The following is a 17773-nucleotide window of genomic DNA, read 5'->3' on the forward strand; positions in this document are numbered from 1 at the left end:
GGAGATAGATAAATTAGGAGGTAGACAGGTAGCTTATTACCCCAGTTTTACCGGTGAGAAAACTAAGGTACAGAGACATTAACTTTTTCTGAGGAGGGAGCTAGTCAATGGCACGCATGGGTGTTAAACTCAATGGTCTCTGTGGCCCCATTGTCTCAGGTTCAGCCATTTTTTGAACTGAGAATGGGGAGTGGCCAAAGAGCTTGGGAATGCTGTACCTCTGTGCCAAAAGAGGGAAGGCTTCTGCATGGCTGCTCTAAGTGCCTGGGCGCCTGCATGGCTGGATCAGGTATTAGTGATCAGGCCATGGATTATAGGCCTTTGAGAAGAGCTCAGAAATCTGAGATAACAAAATGCTTGTCTTCCAAGTGAGTTCACAAGAATTCAACCCCATCCAGACTTCAGTTTCAGGAGCAGAGAAAGCCTTTTGTGTGAACCTGGAAGAGGCAGGGCAGGTGGAGGGAGCTGGGTGGAAAGGGGCTTAGAACTGAAGAGGAAGAAGTTATCATTTCAGCTAACAAGGGAGTCTAGTAAAGCTGAGCTGGCAGGGAAAAGCCAGATGGGAACAGATGGGAGAGGAGAGGGTGGGTGGGGTGCGATGGGAGAAAAAACTCTGTGCCTCTTCACTAATTCAAATACTTCCCAACAAATTTCTAGTTGTTACATTATTAGAGCCTCACAATAAATCAGTTTATGGAGTGAGTGGGGCAGAGAGGATTACAGTAATTTACAGAGGATGAAACTCAAGCCCAGGCAGTTCCCTGACTCCCAGTTTAGAGCCTTGTCTCTGATAGCTTCCCGCCGTGAACGTGTGTCTCTGATCTGTCCTCCTGCATTAACCAGCCCTTCTCCAGGGGACAGATGGCTGAGCAAAGTGTCTGAGACACTCAGGCCCTCACAGCTGGATTTCATAATTAAGAAAACATAGTGTGCTGTTGACTAAGTGATGAAAGTTTGAGGGGACACGACAAAGGATTAATAGCATCTGGGACAATGCTTCTCGAATTTTAGTTTGCAGTAAATCACGAGATGATCTTGTTTTAAAAAAGCAGATTCTGATTCTGTGCTGGTGGCTTTCCTTCCTGGATGCGGTGCCAGCACTTAGGAACCACCAGACACTTGGAGAGGGGAGAGGGTAGAAAAAGTGCTTCAGGTTCCAAACGGGCAAGCCGGCACCTTGACCCGCCAGAACACGTTTACCAGAACACGTGCGGGCCGCAGGACCGGATGCACAGGCAGCCCTGAGCCGGCGTGTGAATGCTGCTCTGTGATTGGAGGGCGCATCTTCAAACTGGTCCCTGCCAGGAGCTCAAAAGGGGCCGAGATCCCTGGGAACCTCAGAGTCGCCTAGACCTGGTACTGGAGCCATGATCCGGCAGCTCTGGGCCTCCTCTCTTTTCCCGCTGTTCCTGGTGGGCTTCGCTCAGCTAACCCCGGAGTCACAGAAGATGAAGGTGAGTGTCCCGCAAGGTATCCAGGAGGATGTTAGTACGTGACGACTAACTTGGCCTCCAGGGATTCGAGGAGTCCTCCCGTCTCTTCTCGAAGGACAAAATCCGTCTCCCCAGCCCTTCTTAGCAAATTCCACCCCCACCCTCGCTTTCCTCTGAGGCAGAGGCCCTCCTAAACCGCGTCTCTTACGCGGATCTTCTCCCCAGCACCTGGTGGGCATTGAGCCTAATGTGGGCAGAGGACTAAGGCGGCTCTACGTGCCTTCCACTTCCCATACCGGCTGCCTGATAACCCACAGCCTGTCCCCTCCACCCTGGTCTGGACCTTGGGGCCGCCTTGCAAGTTTTCAGAAACGGGACAAGTCGCAGCAAATGGACTAGGAGGGAGGCTGACCTGATGGGTCTTGGAGAGGCTGAGACGCGGGGGCAGGGGAAGAGGAGCTGGTGCTGGAACGTGCTGAGGAGTTTCAGGGTCAGGGACACGGAAGCTTTTTTTCAGGGAATAGTGAAACATTTAAGGCCAGGATGGTTGTCGGCCAATTTTCATTTTAGGGGATATGGTGTGAGGTGGAGACAAAGCTCAGATCAGACGAAGAGGATTTGCTGTTAGGTCTTGGGGCTGCTCCGAATGGCCCAATGCCCTTCAGAAAAGTCCCCCACAGGATGTCAGCAGCCACCCTGTAAAAGATGTGTATGTCTTAGGAGGCAGGGTGGGGACTGAAGTAGATGACTTGAGGCACCAAGTTTTAATTTTAAAATCAGATAAACTCATTCAAAAACTCAGCCTTGCCTGTGGCCTTAGACCAGTTACATATCTTTTATTGGCACCTTGCCCTCCTCTATAAAAGCTGGAGAATACCCCATGTGGAGTGCAGTAATCCCAGAGTTCAACTCACATAGGAACCAGCTGGAGGGCTTGTTGAAACACAGATTGCTGGGTCCCACCCCAAAGTTTCTGATTCAGTAGGTCTTAGAGGAGCCTAGGAATTTGCATTTCTAATGTCCTCAGATGATACTTGTCCGGGTCCTCAAACCACACTTTGAGTGCACTGTCATTCAGTCCATGTGAAGTATAAGATGATGCATGTAAAATGCTCAAATACTGGCATCTGTAGTAAGATCATTTTCCCTGTCTGAAATTAAAAATGGTAACCTCTGGGGCCAGCCTAGTGGCTTAGTGGTTAAGTTCACATGCTCCACTTCAGTGGCCCAGGGTTTGTGGGTTTGGATCCTGGGCACAGACCTATGCCACTTGTCAAGCTGTGCTGTGGCGGTGACCCACATACAAAATAGAGGAAGATTAGCACAGATGTTAGCTCAGGGCCAATCTTCCTCAAGCAAAAAAAAAAAAAAAAAGAGGAAGATTTGCAACAGATGTTAGCTCAGGGCCGATCTCTCTCACCAAAAAAAAAAAAGAAGAAGGCAGCCTCTGAGGGCTGTGTCAGCCACTGCTGCCAAATTGGGGGTGGAGTTTCTGTTGTGAATAAAACGCTGTGTTTTAGGGTATCTTGACCTCTTCAAGCAGACCTCAGCAAACTGGAGCAGACCGGGAAGCTGAGTAGGAAAGATCGAGTTCTTCAAATGTGCAATTTTCTTGGATTCTATATCCTGATTCAGAGGATGATAGCTGTGAGAGACGAACAGCTGGCAGTTGTTGAGCCCAGAGCTAAGGCAGCATGAAGACAAGGAAAAAGGAGGTGCACAAATGACTGCTCACAGGATGATCTCCATGTGACTTCTTCATTACAGTAGCAAGAAAGGCAAATGCTAGAAGTTATTAAGCACACAGCTGAGATGGCATGAAGGCAAAGAGAATGCAGGCACATAGATGACAACCCCTTTGTGGTGGCCTTCTTAGGCTAATGCTCCCAAATATGGGGGTTAATGTGCGCACAGATATGTATGGATGTATGGACACATAGGGAAGGCACCTGCCCTAGGGTCAGCCTTGTTCTCTCCAAGGATAGTGAAGGAGAAGTTAGTGCCTGGTATCCTGGTGACAGAACTTATGGACTTCGAAAATGACAAGAGAGTTTTTGCCCCACTCGCCTCACAGGAGCTCACCCACAGGCAATTCCTTCACTGCGTTGGGCAGAATTTTATGGACTGAGATCCCTTGCAGCTTACTTAAGTTATTCTAAAATTCTATGACTTTTCTCTACATCTCCAGGAATCTGACCTCTCCTCAGATAACAACATCTTAGCTTTTTGTTCCAAGTCCTGTCTGCTTTTTTCCCTTGGCATGCTTGTGGGTAGGAAGTTTTTTCCCTTTGCTTTCTATTTTATAATCCCAAATTCATGAGCACTCAAGGCTGTTTCTCCACAATATAGGAATAAGAAGAGGGTATTGAGGATGAGTTTTGTAGGTACAAATGAGCACCCCAATGGCAAATCTCTAGAAAGGGCCTTCAAAATGGGAACCCGAGGGAGAGCAAGTTATTGGCCCAGCTCTGGGGTGAGGAAATTACAATGTAGGAATATATAGATGAGAAATTTATGTAAAACTTACTTCTTTTATGGGAAACCCTGCAAACATCTGTTAAAAATGTTTGAGAAGGGATGGGATGACTGGAACAGGGTGCGAGGATGTGGAGGAGAGTGCCATGTCAGAGAATGGAGGTAAATTGTATTAATCTTCCAGGAATCGGAAAAACATTATGAAGTGCTTGTCCTGTCACTAAATAAATGACTAAACAAACAAAATTGGGTTTTAAGTTAGAAGACACGCATCGCTCATAATTAAAAACATTACCTAAGAAGGTCTCTTCAGTTCTTAGAGTTTCAAGGTATTATGTGAAAGAGTGCTTTGAAAAAGCCCACAGATGTTGGGGATTATTATTTATCTTATCATCACATCATTGTGGTTGTTTTTGTTACATTCCAGATGGATTGTTATAAGGGGGTGACAGGCACCATCTATGAGTATGGAGCCCTCACTCTCAATGGCGAGGAGTATATCCAGTTCAAGCAGTATGCGGGCAAGCACGTCCTCTTTATCAATGTGGCCACCTATTGAGGCTTGACAGCTCAGTATCCTGGTAAGAACTCATGTTGCAACTCTTGGAAAAAGCTTTGTCTGATGACCATATTGTAGTTCCAGATGGTTTTACTAATTTGTTATTGGGAGGAAGGGGAGTGGGTTGGATAGGTGATCACGTGACTCTGTTCCTCTAAATCCTGCCACTGCTCTCCTCCTTTAGCCTTAGGAATGCCAGGAAAATTATCCCCAGATTTGAGAGCTAAGATGCTCCCAAAGATTTAGTCAAGGCCCACCAGGAACATATCTGTAGTTGAACAAGCTGAGTTGGTTCCTCGATGCCTTGAAGAGAAACTATGCTGCAGGGAACCAGGGAGCTTCTCCATAAGAAGGTGTTAGAAGGGACTTATTTGAGGATCTGGGCTTGTGTTGGGTGATTTGGGGAAGGATTCAAGGAATTGAAGCTGGATTGGATGCTGTCAGCAAATGAGGACAGTTATGTGACTGAGTATCTTGATAAATCAAATGTACAAGGTAAAATGAATAAACCAAGGCTAAAAGTATTAAAGTGAAACTGGTAAAGAAGCAGCCATCACTGATATTGTCAAGAATAAGGTGATGCTTGGTCATTTTCGTGATTTGGACAGTGCTGATGTTTTGTCTGTGTTAAAATAAGATTATGGAGTGGTCCTTGTTTTTGTCTTGAATCATTATGGTCACATATTGTATATTGATGTTCTGTGAAACATATTGTTTATGTTCAACAGAACACCAAGCCCTGGCTGAGACTCCCAGGCCAGAACCTAGCTTTCAGAGGCTGCTTTTATCTTTCTTTCTGTAACAACAGGAGAGAGGATTGATCTTCGATCTTTTGGAAAATGCCCTTGGATTCTGTAGGCACTCCTGAATGACAGAGAAGAGGGAAATGTAGTTTTCTAGCTGAGCAATCTTTGGAATGAGGGCTGTTTGGGAAAATGCTCCATCTCTCTAAACTTGGCCAGTTCTTCTATGGTGACTGAGAGGAGTTTTCCATTTTCTTTGTGCACTCATGGGGAAGAGTTTGGCATTCCTATTGATGGATTATACTAGAGATAGAGGCAATTTTTGACATGCCAAGAACTTTATTTTCTGCTTTTTTTTAAAAAAAAGCTCAAGATAAATTTAAAAGGTTAATTGCATCAAATGCCACAAAGAAATGGATCAAGACAACACATGAACAAGTTTCAAGAAAAATTGTCCATACATTAACACTGATATCTATTTAACCCATCAAAAATACAAAGTCCTATCAGTTTGTCTTAATGGAGCTTCAATAATAAGAAATCGGAGAATTTTCTCCTTCTTAAACACTACTTAAATTTAAGCATATTGCAATCTCACTTCTAAGATATATGGTTCACCAATTTTCATATTTTAAAATTAAACATTCAATGGGTATTATGGTCTGAATGTTTGTGTCCTCCCCAAATTCATATGTTGAAATCCTAAGCCCAATATGAAGGTAAGAGGATATAGGGCCTTTAGAAAGTGCTTGGTCAAGAGGGTAGAGCCCTCATGAATAAGATTAATGCTCTCATAGAAGAGACACCACAGAGCTCGCTAGCCCCTTCCACCAGGTGAGGACACAAAAGAAGTTGGAAGTCTGCAACCTGGAGGGGGCCCTTCACCAGAATCCCACCATACCGGGACTATGATCTTGGACTTCCAGTGTCCAGAACTGTGAGAAGTAAATTTCTGTTGTTTTAGAAGTCACCTGGTCTTTCGTATTTTGTTATAGCAGCCTGAATGGGCTAAGACAGGATGCAGCTTAATTTATGCAAAAATGGTATTAAAAGACCCCCTTCTCCAAAGCACAACAAAACCAAAATGGTTCACATTTACCAAGAGCAGCTAAAGACTTTAATTTAATGGTGAAATTGTGCATCAAAAGATACTCTCAAAATACAGATTATGAAAAGATCTAGACATTTAAAAGAATTCTGGAGTCACTTTATGTTTATTACTTTTATGTACAATCAACTCGAGGCAAAACCTGAAAAGCTACAGATTGATTTTTTTTTTTTTTTTTGGAGGAAGATTAGCCCTGAGCCAACATCTGCTGCCAATCCTCCTCTTTTTGCTGAGGAAGACTGGCCCTGAGCTAACATCTGTGCCCATCTTCCTCTGTTTTGTATGTGGGACCCCTGCCACAGCATGGCTTGACAAGCGGTTCATAGGTCCACACCCAGGATCCGAACCAGCGAACCCCAGCCCACTGAAGTGGAACGTGCGAACTTAACTACTGCACGGGCCAGCCCCAGCTACAGATTAAATTTTTATTTAATTTTTATAAAATCTCAAAATCTAATTATAAGAGCCTAAACAACAGTTTAGTTTTTAGTTTAGCATTATTTTGCAAGTTGAGATTTTCCTCCCTTCAAAAGTTAAATTTGAAAAATATGATAAGTTTAAAAAGTTGTGATGTGTTAAAAGCAGTTCCATAGAATGTAAATCTGCTTTTAAAACTGTTTTAATTTAATTTAGTTTTAACTTAAATTGGTTATGTGTCAAATAGGTAAGACATTCGCAACATTCAAAATTTAAAAGACACAAAAGAGTAACGGTAAACCTTTCCACATTCCCTTCCCTTTGGGCAACCACTGTCATCAGTTTATGGTTTATTTCCATTAATCTTTACTGCATATACAAGCAAATCAGTCAATCCCCCTCTCCCCCTCCTCCTTTCTCTCTTCTTCTCCCCCTCCCTTTCTCCCTCTCCCCTTCTCCCCTCTGCCTCTATCTCACACAGACACGTACACAAATATCCACACACAAATGATTCTGTTCCTTGCTTTTTCACAAAATAAAATATCTTGGATATTACTCTGTATCACTACACGATGAGTTTCCTCGTTCATTTTAAGGCATAGTTTTCATTCTGTTGCTGCAATATAGCTTATTAAACTAGTTCATGAGAATTTTAAAGAGTATCTCATTCAAATTTTACTCCAGATGAGGAAATTGAGAGAGTTAAAGGAACTTTCCAAAGGACTAGAATCAGGGTCTTCTAAGTGTTTCTGTGATAGGAAGGAAATATTCTTGATAGCTAAAGATAAGAGGGAGGTTCGTGTGGATAGTAACTGAAGAAATATATAAAAACAGGTAGGCACTGGTCACTTAGGAAGAGGTCCTTAGGGGAGAGGCCAGCAGGCAGAGCTGAGTCTGAATGGGAATAGCTGATGCTGTCTTGGGGACTGAATAAATCTGAACCGAAAATGACTGAAGATGGAAATAATGGTAGAAGTCTAGACACACAAGTTGGAAGGCTTCCTGGTGGTGGCAAAGAGCAGCTTGGAGTTTGAGTCCTGGAATCTCAGTGAGTCTTCCAGGGAAATGGCATCAGTTAGGTCACTGGAATTGACAAGAGGGTAGAGAATGCTCTGGAGCTAAGCTTGGAATTTCTGATTCCCTCTCCAACTCCCAGGTTAGAGCACCAAAGAGTGCTCCTGGGATGGGGATTGGAGTGTCAGGTTGTGTCGTCATGGGGCATAGTCGGAGGGGTTGGCATGTTATGTCCATTTTGTTTGCCTTTTGCTTACAAATATTTTTTGTAATATTTGCTTAAATATTTTTTGGATCAATATTTTGCTTAAATATTTTTAATATTTAAAATATTTTTATTTAAATAAATAATGCTTAAAATTATTTTTTGATCAATCAATCCACCAACTAAGGAAGGCAGTGGGATTTACATCTGAGTTCTCTTCAGAATCAACCAGGAACACCCCCCCCCCCCCCACCCAGAGGACTAATCAATCTGTGCTTTTTAAGAAGGCTCCTACTGGGTGGTAAAGTGGAGCCATTTATGGGAACTACTGTACAAGAATAACAGCTATTTGGATGTGTTTCTGGAAACCTGTGTTCTAGCTTTTGGTTCTGCCTCCTCAACCTCTGTAAATCTTAAACTTTCTCTTCATAGTCCTCAGTTTATTCATGTGACAAATGGATAAATTCAGTGGTCTTTCACTGCTCAGGGTAGGGCTGCTGGCCAGGCTACCCATGCCGCTCATTCTCTACCTACAGAACTGAATGCACTGCAGGAGGAGCTGAAGCCTTTTGGTGTAGTTTTGTTGGGCTTTCCCTGCAACCAGTTTGGCAAACAAGAACCAGGAAAAAACTCAGAGATCCTTTCTGGGCTCAAGTAAGTGCCTGCAGAGACCCTGTCAGGACTTCTCTTCCACATTCTGCCTAGAGGCCTCATTCTGGAAACTTCTGGAGTGGGTGGTAGATCAATACATTCAAGAATATCATCATGATGCTTTGAATTCAGTCTTGCCCTTCTGGCAGTGCTCAAGTATTCTCTCTACCTTTGAGTTCTTTGATGATGAGACTAGAGGAAAATCTAATGGAAAAGAAGCAGAGGCAAAGGAAGGAATAGAGGAAACAGAAATGAATCAGGAATCCTAACCTTGAAATATCGCTTTCCAATTTTCTTGGATTCTCTCTTGGCTCCGTGAAGCCTATGCATGAAGACTTGATTCCAGAGACCTCTCTTTCCACGCCTTCCGTGTCTACACCCTCTCCCTCTTTATCTCTAACTTCCTTTTGCGGTGAGCTTGTGGTGGCCATTACTATCCATCCTTGTCTTAATTTAGATCCTCTCAGGAATACTCTGCTTCATTGCAGGTATGTGCGTCCAGGTGGTGGCTTTGTCCCCAATTTTCAGCTCTTTGAGAAAGGGGATGTGAATGGAGAAAAAGAACAGAAAGTCTTTACCTTCCTGAAGGTGAGTGAACATAAACCTGGCATGGATTGGTCAGGTTTGTAGAGATGCCCTGAAAGCATGGGGCTGAAGCCTGGGACTGGGGTTGAATTCCTTGGAAAGAAATGCTGAGGGAAGTTCAAGGATCATGGCAATATCTGTTGTGAGGCTTTAGCTTCAAGTAAAGATAACAAATAACTTATGATAGGTCTGACTTGGACTAACCTCCCCTGCTGAATGGTAATGATTAATTCACTCAGCAACCATTTATCAAGTTCTTAGTTATGTGCAAGAACTGTGGTACACAATGAGTTAATACATATTAACAGGGCATGGTCTCTTCCCTGAAGGAATTCATATCTAACCAGGGAGACAAACACAGAAATAAATAATGTAGAGTATCATGTGGTAACTGACTTTAGTGGTAATACAGAGTGTTAGAACAAGAAAAGCCGAAGATGGAAGGACCCCTGAGATCTCTTAGTACACTGGTTCCCAAATGCTGATCTACAGAAAAAGTCTAGTCCTTGTTGAAATGCTTACCCATCCATAGCAGACTGAAAAAGAAGACACTGTGGGGAATTTTTCATGAAGCTCAATTTATTGAATATAAAACACCTTCATTCTGATCTTAAATTAATATTAGGTTAAACCATATAAATTGCCATTTTTGTTGCTCAAAAATGGTGATTCATCAATTTTACATTCCTCAACCTAATACTTAAAAATCTGATAATTTTTGAATTCATAGTTACAGTAGACTTTAAATTTTTTTCTCATTGTTAAGTTGAATGTTGGTTATTCTACATTAATCTCCAAAAAATAGTCATTGAACTTTTACTGGCTTTTGAAGCCCCAAACTCTGGGAACCACTACTCTAAACCAAACCACGATTTTTTTTTTCAGTTAGAGAAATTGAAGCCATAGAAATGATATGATTTACCAAAGAAAACAAGAGATATTCTTTCATTGAAGCACCGTGATATAATCCTGGGAGTTGGGGAGAGACAAGCAAAGGAGGAATGTTTTCTGTTTACTATCATACCCTCTAACTCTTGGTGGTTTGATTGGTAGTTGTTGTAGTGGTGATGTATTGAAATGTCTGTGGTTCATTAGCAGTAGGTTAAGTAGTTTATGTATTGAGATATACAATAGTGGGCAGGCTATCTAGGGGTGGGGATAAGACTGGACTACACAGAGGCAGAAAAAAAATTTACCTTTCTATGTTTCATATCTCTGCTCCAGAACTCCTGCCCTCCAACCTCTGATCTTTTGGGCTCACCAAAACAACTCTTCTGGGAGCCCATGAAGGTCCACGACATCCGCTGGAACTTTGAGAAATTCCTGGTGGGACCTGATGGAGTCCCTGTCATGCGCTGGTTCCATCGGGCCTCAGTCAGCACAGTCAAGTCAGACATCCTGGAGTACCTGAAGCAGTTCACACCTGAGTAGGAAGGGATTTGTCAGAAGTAGCCACCCGACCTCCCGCTTGAAGAATACATTTAACAAAAGATCCTTCTTTGCTCCACATTCCTTTCTATCCAGCCTCCATATGACCAAACTATCCTGTACAAAAACATGCACACGCACGCACGCACGCACATATGTAGTGTATGTGTATGTGTGTGCGTGCGTGCGTGTGTTTGAAGATTAAAGGAAAGAAAATCTATCTTCCCAACTCTCTGATCCCAAAGTATCAAGTTTTTTCACTCTATTCCAAAGGAAAATCATATTTCAGGGCAAATGGTTCAGACTACCCATGGCCCTAAAAAGGCAGACCCCAGAAGTCCTAACATCTATCCTTTCCCATCCTGAAGGTTTAAAGAAAGCAGGAACTGGCAACAAGACTCTCAAGATCCCCTCAATAGCCTCTTCTCTCCTCCAAGATAGGCATGCATTGTTAAACTCTTCCTCTCCCCAGTTAGTGTTCCTTAATTCCCCTGACACCCTGTAGTTCAATTATAGGATCTCTGAAGGCAGAGTGAGAGCTGAAAACTCATCTCAAGTGAAAGGAGGGGCATCTCCATGATGGTAGGTCCCAAAGCCCCTGTAGGTCGGACCTGACCAGAGCCTTCCTTGGTGCCTGTCCCTTAGTGCATTCAGGTCATGGCACCTGGGCAGGGATGTCCCGTCATTCTGAATGATGAGCTTTCTTCTCACCCCAAGTCTCCCCAACTTTAAACTCATTCTTATCACTGTCTCAAATAAAAACATTCTGCAGCAGCTCTGCTTCCTGTGGTGTTTTCCGCGTCCCATATTATGTCTGGAGTCATACCACTTCTTCCTCTCTCACTGCATCCCTGGTTCCTTGACTATCTCACCTAGCTCTTTAGTATTTTGCTTTTCTCAGAAGCACTCTAGACCTTTCCTTGACCCATCCAAAAACACGAGGTGGGACTGGCTGCTTATAAAGATATGACGTGAACACAGATCTCTTGAAGTCAGCCCCCACTCTACCCTCCTATTCAGGTCTTCCTCCAGGAGAGAATCCTTGCTTCTTAAAGAATCTTCTCTTTCTCAACAAGAAATACACATACGTTCCTGTTTATAAAATTCATGCTCGCTGTAAAAATTTAAAATCACATGTAAATAGAAGAAAAGCATAGCAAAACCTACTCCTCATCAGAGAAATAAAGAGCACACTGAGAAGCTCTACCTGGCCCATGCTGTTTTGTAATTAAAGTTCAATCTTTTATGTGAAGACAGATTTCAGAAAATCAGAAACTAAGGAAAGAGAAGGTTGTACGAGGAAGTGAAATAAAACATTTTCTTTTCCTTTTCACAAATTATTGTGAACATAGGTACTTGCACTTTAAAATATTTTTTGCACTTAAAAAGTACAGGATATTTAAATATCAGTGATTAATTTCAAACATTATAATACTGCTGTGTACCTAAATAAAAATGTGATCCCCGACTTAATCTACACATACCGACATGAAAATTGACAAACTAAGCCAGAAATCACCAGGACAGTGATTCTGAAGACTTTAAAATTCATAGGTGGTAGACGCACATGAGAAATAGAAAATACTTTCAAAATATTTTGATGTTTTGTCTTGAACTCAATCCAGCAAGAAAAAACTGATTTTTAAAAAAATCTGGCTGTCCTTGGCTGTAACCCACAGGATCTGAGACTTCCTTAGTCTCTTACCAGGCACTGTGGCAGTTGTGAGGGCAGTGAGGGGATTACAGAACCAGCTACCAGTGGGGGTGAGAAATGTTTCATTTTTGAGTTTCTTCCGTATCTCTGAAGTTCTTAAGAACCTCCAGGAACCTTAACAGTCCTCAGGAGGGTTCCAAATCTGTTGCTATTTTCAGATCAGAATAATCAAGGTCCAGGAAGTGGGTGGAGGAGGATGGGATGACACAATGTATAAAATTCTCCAAGATACCAATTCAGCCTACACCGGGAAACTGCAGTGCTGTACAAAAGTGAATGCTCCAGGGGAGGAATGTCCCCTACCCATGGTACAGTCCAGTAAGGAAGGTGGAGAGCTGCAGCTTCAATCTGAGTGCGTTATGCCTGAGTATCTAGGAGAGGTCTCAATCCTGCTGCTGTTCTGATAAATCCACGTTCCATACTCCCATGCCCTCCAGTGGCTAATCCCGAAGAGAAAACAAAGGTGGTTCTGGGGAGAGGCCCAAGACCAGGGAATTGAGAAACAAATTTCCTTGCACTTGGAGGTGAGTGTAGGTGAGGGGGCAGACTTCACTATCATGGTGATCATCATCATTATCATCACTGGCCCTATTATTGCTGTGGAATTTTTTTCAAACCACAGGTTCTCACAAACTATCATGTAAATTAGATAAACTTGAGCTAATCGATTCCAAGACATATGTTTTCACATAAATCTACTACCGCACAAATCACCTAACAGGTGTCTAAAATCACGAAGCCTCCACTGATCACAAAACCTTTGGGGAGAGTCCTTGGGCAAAACAAGGAGGTTCTCTGAGTCCCAAAGAACCGGGACACAGACCCTCTCTAATCATCCTATTTCCAGATTTGCTAAGCAGCCCATTCCTGGAAGTAAGACCCCAACATAGTCTCCCCCATCGCAGTTACAGCATAGATACAATATCTTCCCTGTGGACTGTGTGGACATTGGTGGTTCTTGGACTTTGAGAGCGCCCATGTTAGTTCTGGAAGCTAGATTCCCCAAAATCTGAAAAAGAGTAAACAAAGTTCATCCCAGAGCACGTCAAATCTTGCTCCTGTGGTCTCACGAACACTCCTTGACTTGGCTTCTGTTTCCTATAAATAGAAGCTGAGACTAGGATTCAGGTACACGTAATTTACTGAGAGAGTCATCTCAGAAGAAAGGGAATCAGTAAAGCAAGATAGGGCAGGGGAAAGAGAGAAGTAAGGATGTGATTTCTGCTGGAGTTTAGCTTCAGAATAAATCACACTCTAACTGTTTCCATCTTGAAGCAAGGATGGTCTTTGATAACTCAGGTCAGTCAATCATTGGCTGTGGGCTTACCTCCAAGCCTCGGAGGCATAACCTCTCATGTGAGATGGTTCCTTTTGGCTGAAGAAATTCTCGGGAGAAGATGGCAGCTGAGGGTAATGCTCTGAAGAATGGGCAGCTGTGAGCGATTGGCAGCCAACATTCAGAGCAGGTGGCAGTGGGTGTCCCATCCTAGTAAAGCAAATTTGGGGAAGGCCATGGAGATCATCTATTACCCTCCATAAACATCTCGTTATTCAGAGGAATCCCCTGTAGAAGTCATCATTTTCCCTTTTCCACATTCTGTCTCTAGGGAGTTGATTCCCAAAGTGTGGTCTCCTGATCAGCAGCAACAGCATCACTTCAGAACTTGTTAGAAATGTACTTTTTATATCTTTCCCAGACTTACTGAATCAGAAACTCTAGGGGGTGGGTCCAGCAATCTGTGGTTTAAAAAGACTTCCAGGTGATCCTAGTACTTGCTAAAGTTGGAAGACCACTGCTCTAGGGAATGGAGGATCTGCAGAAAATATCATCATTTTGACGCAGGCTCAGTGAGGAGACTTTCTCCAGTACTTCACGTGGCTACCAAATTCTCTGCACAGCCATAGCCACAATGCCTCCCCAACTCAGCCATTAGGTCTTCCTAAGACCTCAAGATTGACATGGACAATTCAGCCATTCCCCTGGTTTTCAGTTCCCTCAGTGTCTGACCCTTGTGGCTTCCGTCTAGGTCCAAATTCAAGGTATATTATCTGACAGTCTTCCTCTTCGGCCAAACTTTGGCCAGGCTCCACTGAACCCTCTTCTCTACCAGGCCTCAACCTTGACCTGTCTTTAGCAAAAATCCTGCTAAATTAGTTTAGCAAGAGTCCGCCTATCCTTGATATGTCCTCTTAGTCATCTTTTAACCATTTACTCCTTCATTTTGCCCATTAGCTATAAATCCCCGCTCGTCCCTGTTGTACTTGGAGTTGAATTCAATTTCACTCCCCTATTGCAATAGCTTGATCTTGCAACAGTCTTAAATAAAGGCTTCTCTACTGTTGTAACAAGTGTCAAAACAATTTTTCTTTAACCTATCTTCCAAAATACTTAGCTGTACATTGTGATTTGGAGTCAAAAAAGCTCTCACTTTCTCTTGTCCTTTCACCACCCGCTCCTGCCCACCACCATCCACTGCTCTGACTACAAAGTTTTCTCTTGCTCTTTCAAGTTTCAGGTCAGAAATATTATTTTCTCTGAATCACTGGGAAGTTCCTGGGTAGAGATTCTGCTCCATCCCCCACCTGCCAAATTTCCCTTATGAAATCATCCAGACTATCTACCCTTTCTTGCTTCATTATTAAAAAGAAGAGCAAAATAGTTTTAACTCTTTCAGACTTCCTTTGGCCCCTAAAATACAGCAGGCTCATCACTATAGGAACCATTTGATAACCTCAGAGCGCCACCTAGAGCATATGTAGCACTCCCCCATTTTCTGATCATAACTTCAGTGGAACTAAAGAAAAGATAACTGCAGGAACTTCCCCTTTTTTCTGTCTCTTTCCAATTTCCTTTGTTTATATTGTTTGCCTCCAGAAGACAAATAGGTAGGAAATGAAATTATTATCTGATTAAATTCCTTTTGAAGAGGCCCTGAGCCTGGCAAAGGGAGCTCCATTTTCATCTATAGGGCCTCAGAGTCCTTCCTATACAGAACACTGACAGCCTGGGGCTCCTGTTCCAAAAATACAAACTATGAGTTTGATGGCTTCATAAAATACGAGTTTGCTGTATTATTTGACAATATTCTGTGATAGAAAATAGGAAAGCAAATTGATTGAATAAAGCCCATAGAGATAGCAAGTAAGCTGGTAGCTTATCAGATAAAGGCAAAATTCACAGGCTGTGTTAGGTATAGATAATAAGCAAGTAGCTCGTGAGACAGAGGCAGAATTAATAATTTGTGTTAAAAATAGACACTAAGTACATTAGTAACTTGGAAGATACATTAAAGATAGAATTAAAGGATCATACGATGCAACAAACAGGTGTGTTACTCACAAAGCAGTGGAAAGATGCTGGTCATCAAAACAAAATGGCATTCACCAGGACAGTTTTTCTCTTCCCTCATTAGGGAAAGCTGAATCCTCAAACTGTGACTTCCCGCCAAAGGAGAAAAAAATCATTTACGTCTTCAATCATCTATTTTAAAAGCCAAAATAAAGTTAAAGAAAACAAATTGTAATCAATCACCATGTTCTCAGGGTTCTAAGGGTACTTTCTGGCTTCAACGTATATTCCTAACTTGCAAAATTATGTAGAAAACCACACTTTCTACATCTGCTATCAAGTTCTTCTGAAATCAGCCACTTTAGGCCAGTACATTTTCACAGACCCTATCTAAAACCCTTAGCCCAAAATGTGAACTAACTTTAAACTTTTTATTTCAATTTGGCTTCTCTCAATTTAAGACAGAATGGGTCATTGATGTGTGCCCGGCATAATACACATGGAGTACAAATTCAAGGAAAAAAAGGACTTTGCCAGATCCTCCATAATTGGATCATTCGTCAAGAATCAAAGCTCAAAACCATCCTACATTTTAAGAGGTAATATCAGTTAGACAGCATTACTGTGAGGATGAAAAACCTGTCAGAACTTTGGGGTGTCATGGGGGCTGTGGCTCAACTCTGCCCTCGGTAGTCCCAGCCAGTCAGGTCAGCCAATGTCCACAATTCCCTTCATGCAACAAAGAACAAACTTGGGACAATATTTGCCAATATTTAGGATTGTTTTCCATAAGTTTTGGGGCAAATTCAACTATCCCTTTATGTCAAACTTGATCCAAAATGTCTTTGTCCAGTTAAAAAATCACATTGGTATCTACTTAGAATAAAACCTTCTCTAAGACAAGGCAAATACCAGATTAAAACTAGAACTGTATCTCTGGAGCAGCTGACTCACTACTGGGTTAACTGGATTAAGAGCAAAGCCCTCAGTTCCATCAGATTATGCTTTCAGAACAGTAGGTTCAGCTTAGAATGTCACACTGATTGCCATGACTAGTTGGGGAAGGATCCCTATTTGAGCCTAAACAGCAGCAACACTATATTCACTTGATGAAGAAATGAATGAAAGAGAGTCATCTAGAGTAATTACTCAGTTTTTAGCTTAACAGAATAGATTGTGGTGCTAACAGGCAGAAAAGTAATAAGAGGAGGGACTTGAGTTCAGGTGTCTGTGAGACAATAAGGTGGAAATGTCTGATAGGCAGTTGGCTATAAACATATGAAATTCTAAAGAGGTCTATGTAAAAGGTATTTGGAAGTCATCAGCCCATTTTGGTGTTCAAAGATGTGAGTGTATGGAATATTTTTCTGAATATTCTCAGAGAAAAGTAGGACTACCAAAGATGGAACCTAGAAAACATCAACATTAAAAGTGCGGGGGCTGGCCCATGACCAAGATGTTAAGTTCGCACGCTCTGCTTCGGTGGCCCAGGGTTTCGTTGGTTTGGATCCTGGGTGTGGACATGGCACCACTCATCAGGCCATGCTGAGGCAGCATCGCACATAGCACAACCAGAAGGATCCACAACTAAAATATACAACTATGTACTGGAGGGATTTGGGGAGAAAAAGCAGGAAAAAAAACCCCATTAAAAGTGTGATTCTCTCACTTGCCCTAGATTTTCAGGTTAGAAACATTTTATTCAGGTCTCTGGGAAGTCCTTGGCTAGCATTAGAGATTTCATTCCCCCAAGAATTTCTCTACACAGCCACATATTTGGTCTACTCAATATCTCAATTGCAATTTTTGCTGTGGGCAGATTAACCAGTGGAAGATTGGGTATCACTTAACCACAGTCATTGGCTTTCAAAATGTTGTGAACACCAACAGCCAGTGTCTTCTGAGCTCTTTGTTTCCTGAATACCCCTTGTCACATAAGGTTCCTCCAGCTTGCCACTCACCCACAGGGCTCAGAAATAATCAGCAAGATTGAAAATCAATGACAGACAAGGATATTAGGCAAACTCATACAAAAAGAAAGCACTCATGGACAATATTATTTGAGACGGAATTTTGGACAAAACTATTAAATGAAACAAAGAAGGGACTTCAAATGCTAAAATTTACAATTTAAGTGGAGATATAAGGATTT

At 42.4% G+C, this 17773-nt stretch overlaps 2 protein-coding genes across 8 annotated transcripts in view; one reads left to right on the top strand and one right to left on the bottom strand.

Annotated features, from left to right (window-relative positions):
* The window catches only part of LOC106823165 (epididymal secretory glutathione peroxidase), a 67743-nt gene that overhangs the window by 46244 nt on the left and 3726 nt on the right, over positions 1-17773 (bottom strand). For 3 of the 7 annotated variants that reach the window (XR_011505128.1, XM_070515413.1, XM_044776192.2), the window contains exons 1-2: positions 10387-10525; positions 8876-9135 (exon numbers count right to left, since the gene is read on the bottom strand). The exons of 1 other annotated variant lie outside the window; for it this stretch is intronic. The gene's annotated coding sequence lies outside the window, so the exon portion shown is untranslated. Of the gene's footprint in view, positions 1-8875; positions 9136-10386; positions 10526-17773 lie in introns of those variants that run through there. 3 more of the 7 variants (XM_070515414.1, XM_044776193.2, XM_070515412.1) reach the window with 2 other exon arrangements.
* Positions 13-13653, top strand: GPX6 (glutathione peroxidase 6). Its single transcript, XM_014828674.3, has 5 exons — positions 13-1454; positions 4336-4489; positions 8491-8608; positions 9094-9193; positions 10415-13653. Exons 1-5 carry the CDS (start codon positions 1368-1370, stop codon positions 10619-10621), a joined length of 666 nt encoding a protein of 221 aa, XP_014684160.1. The 5' UTR covers positions 13-1367; the 3' UTR covers positions 10622-13653.

Source organism: Equus asinus, chromosome 8 (assembly GCF_041296235.1).
Source record: "Equus asinus isolate D_3611 breed Donkey chromosome 8, EquAss-T2T_v2, whole genome shotgun sequence".
Lineage (NCBI taxonomy): Eukaryota > Metazoa > Chordata > Mammalia > Perissodactyla > Equidae > Equus > Equus asinus.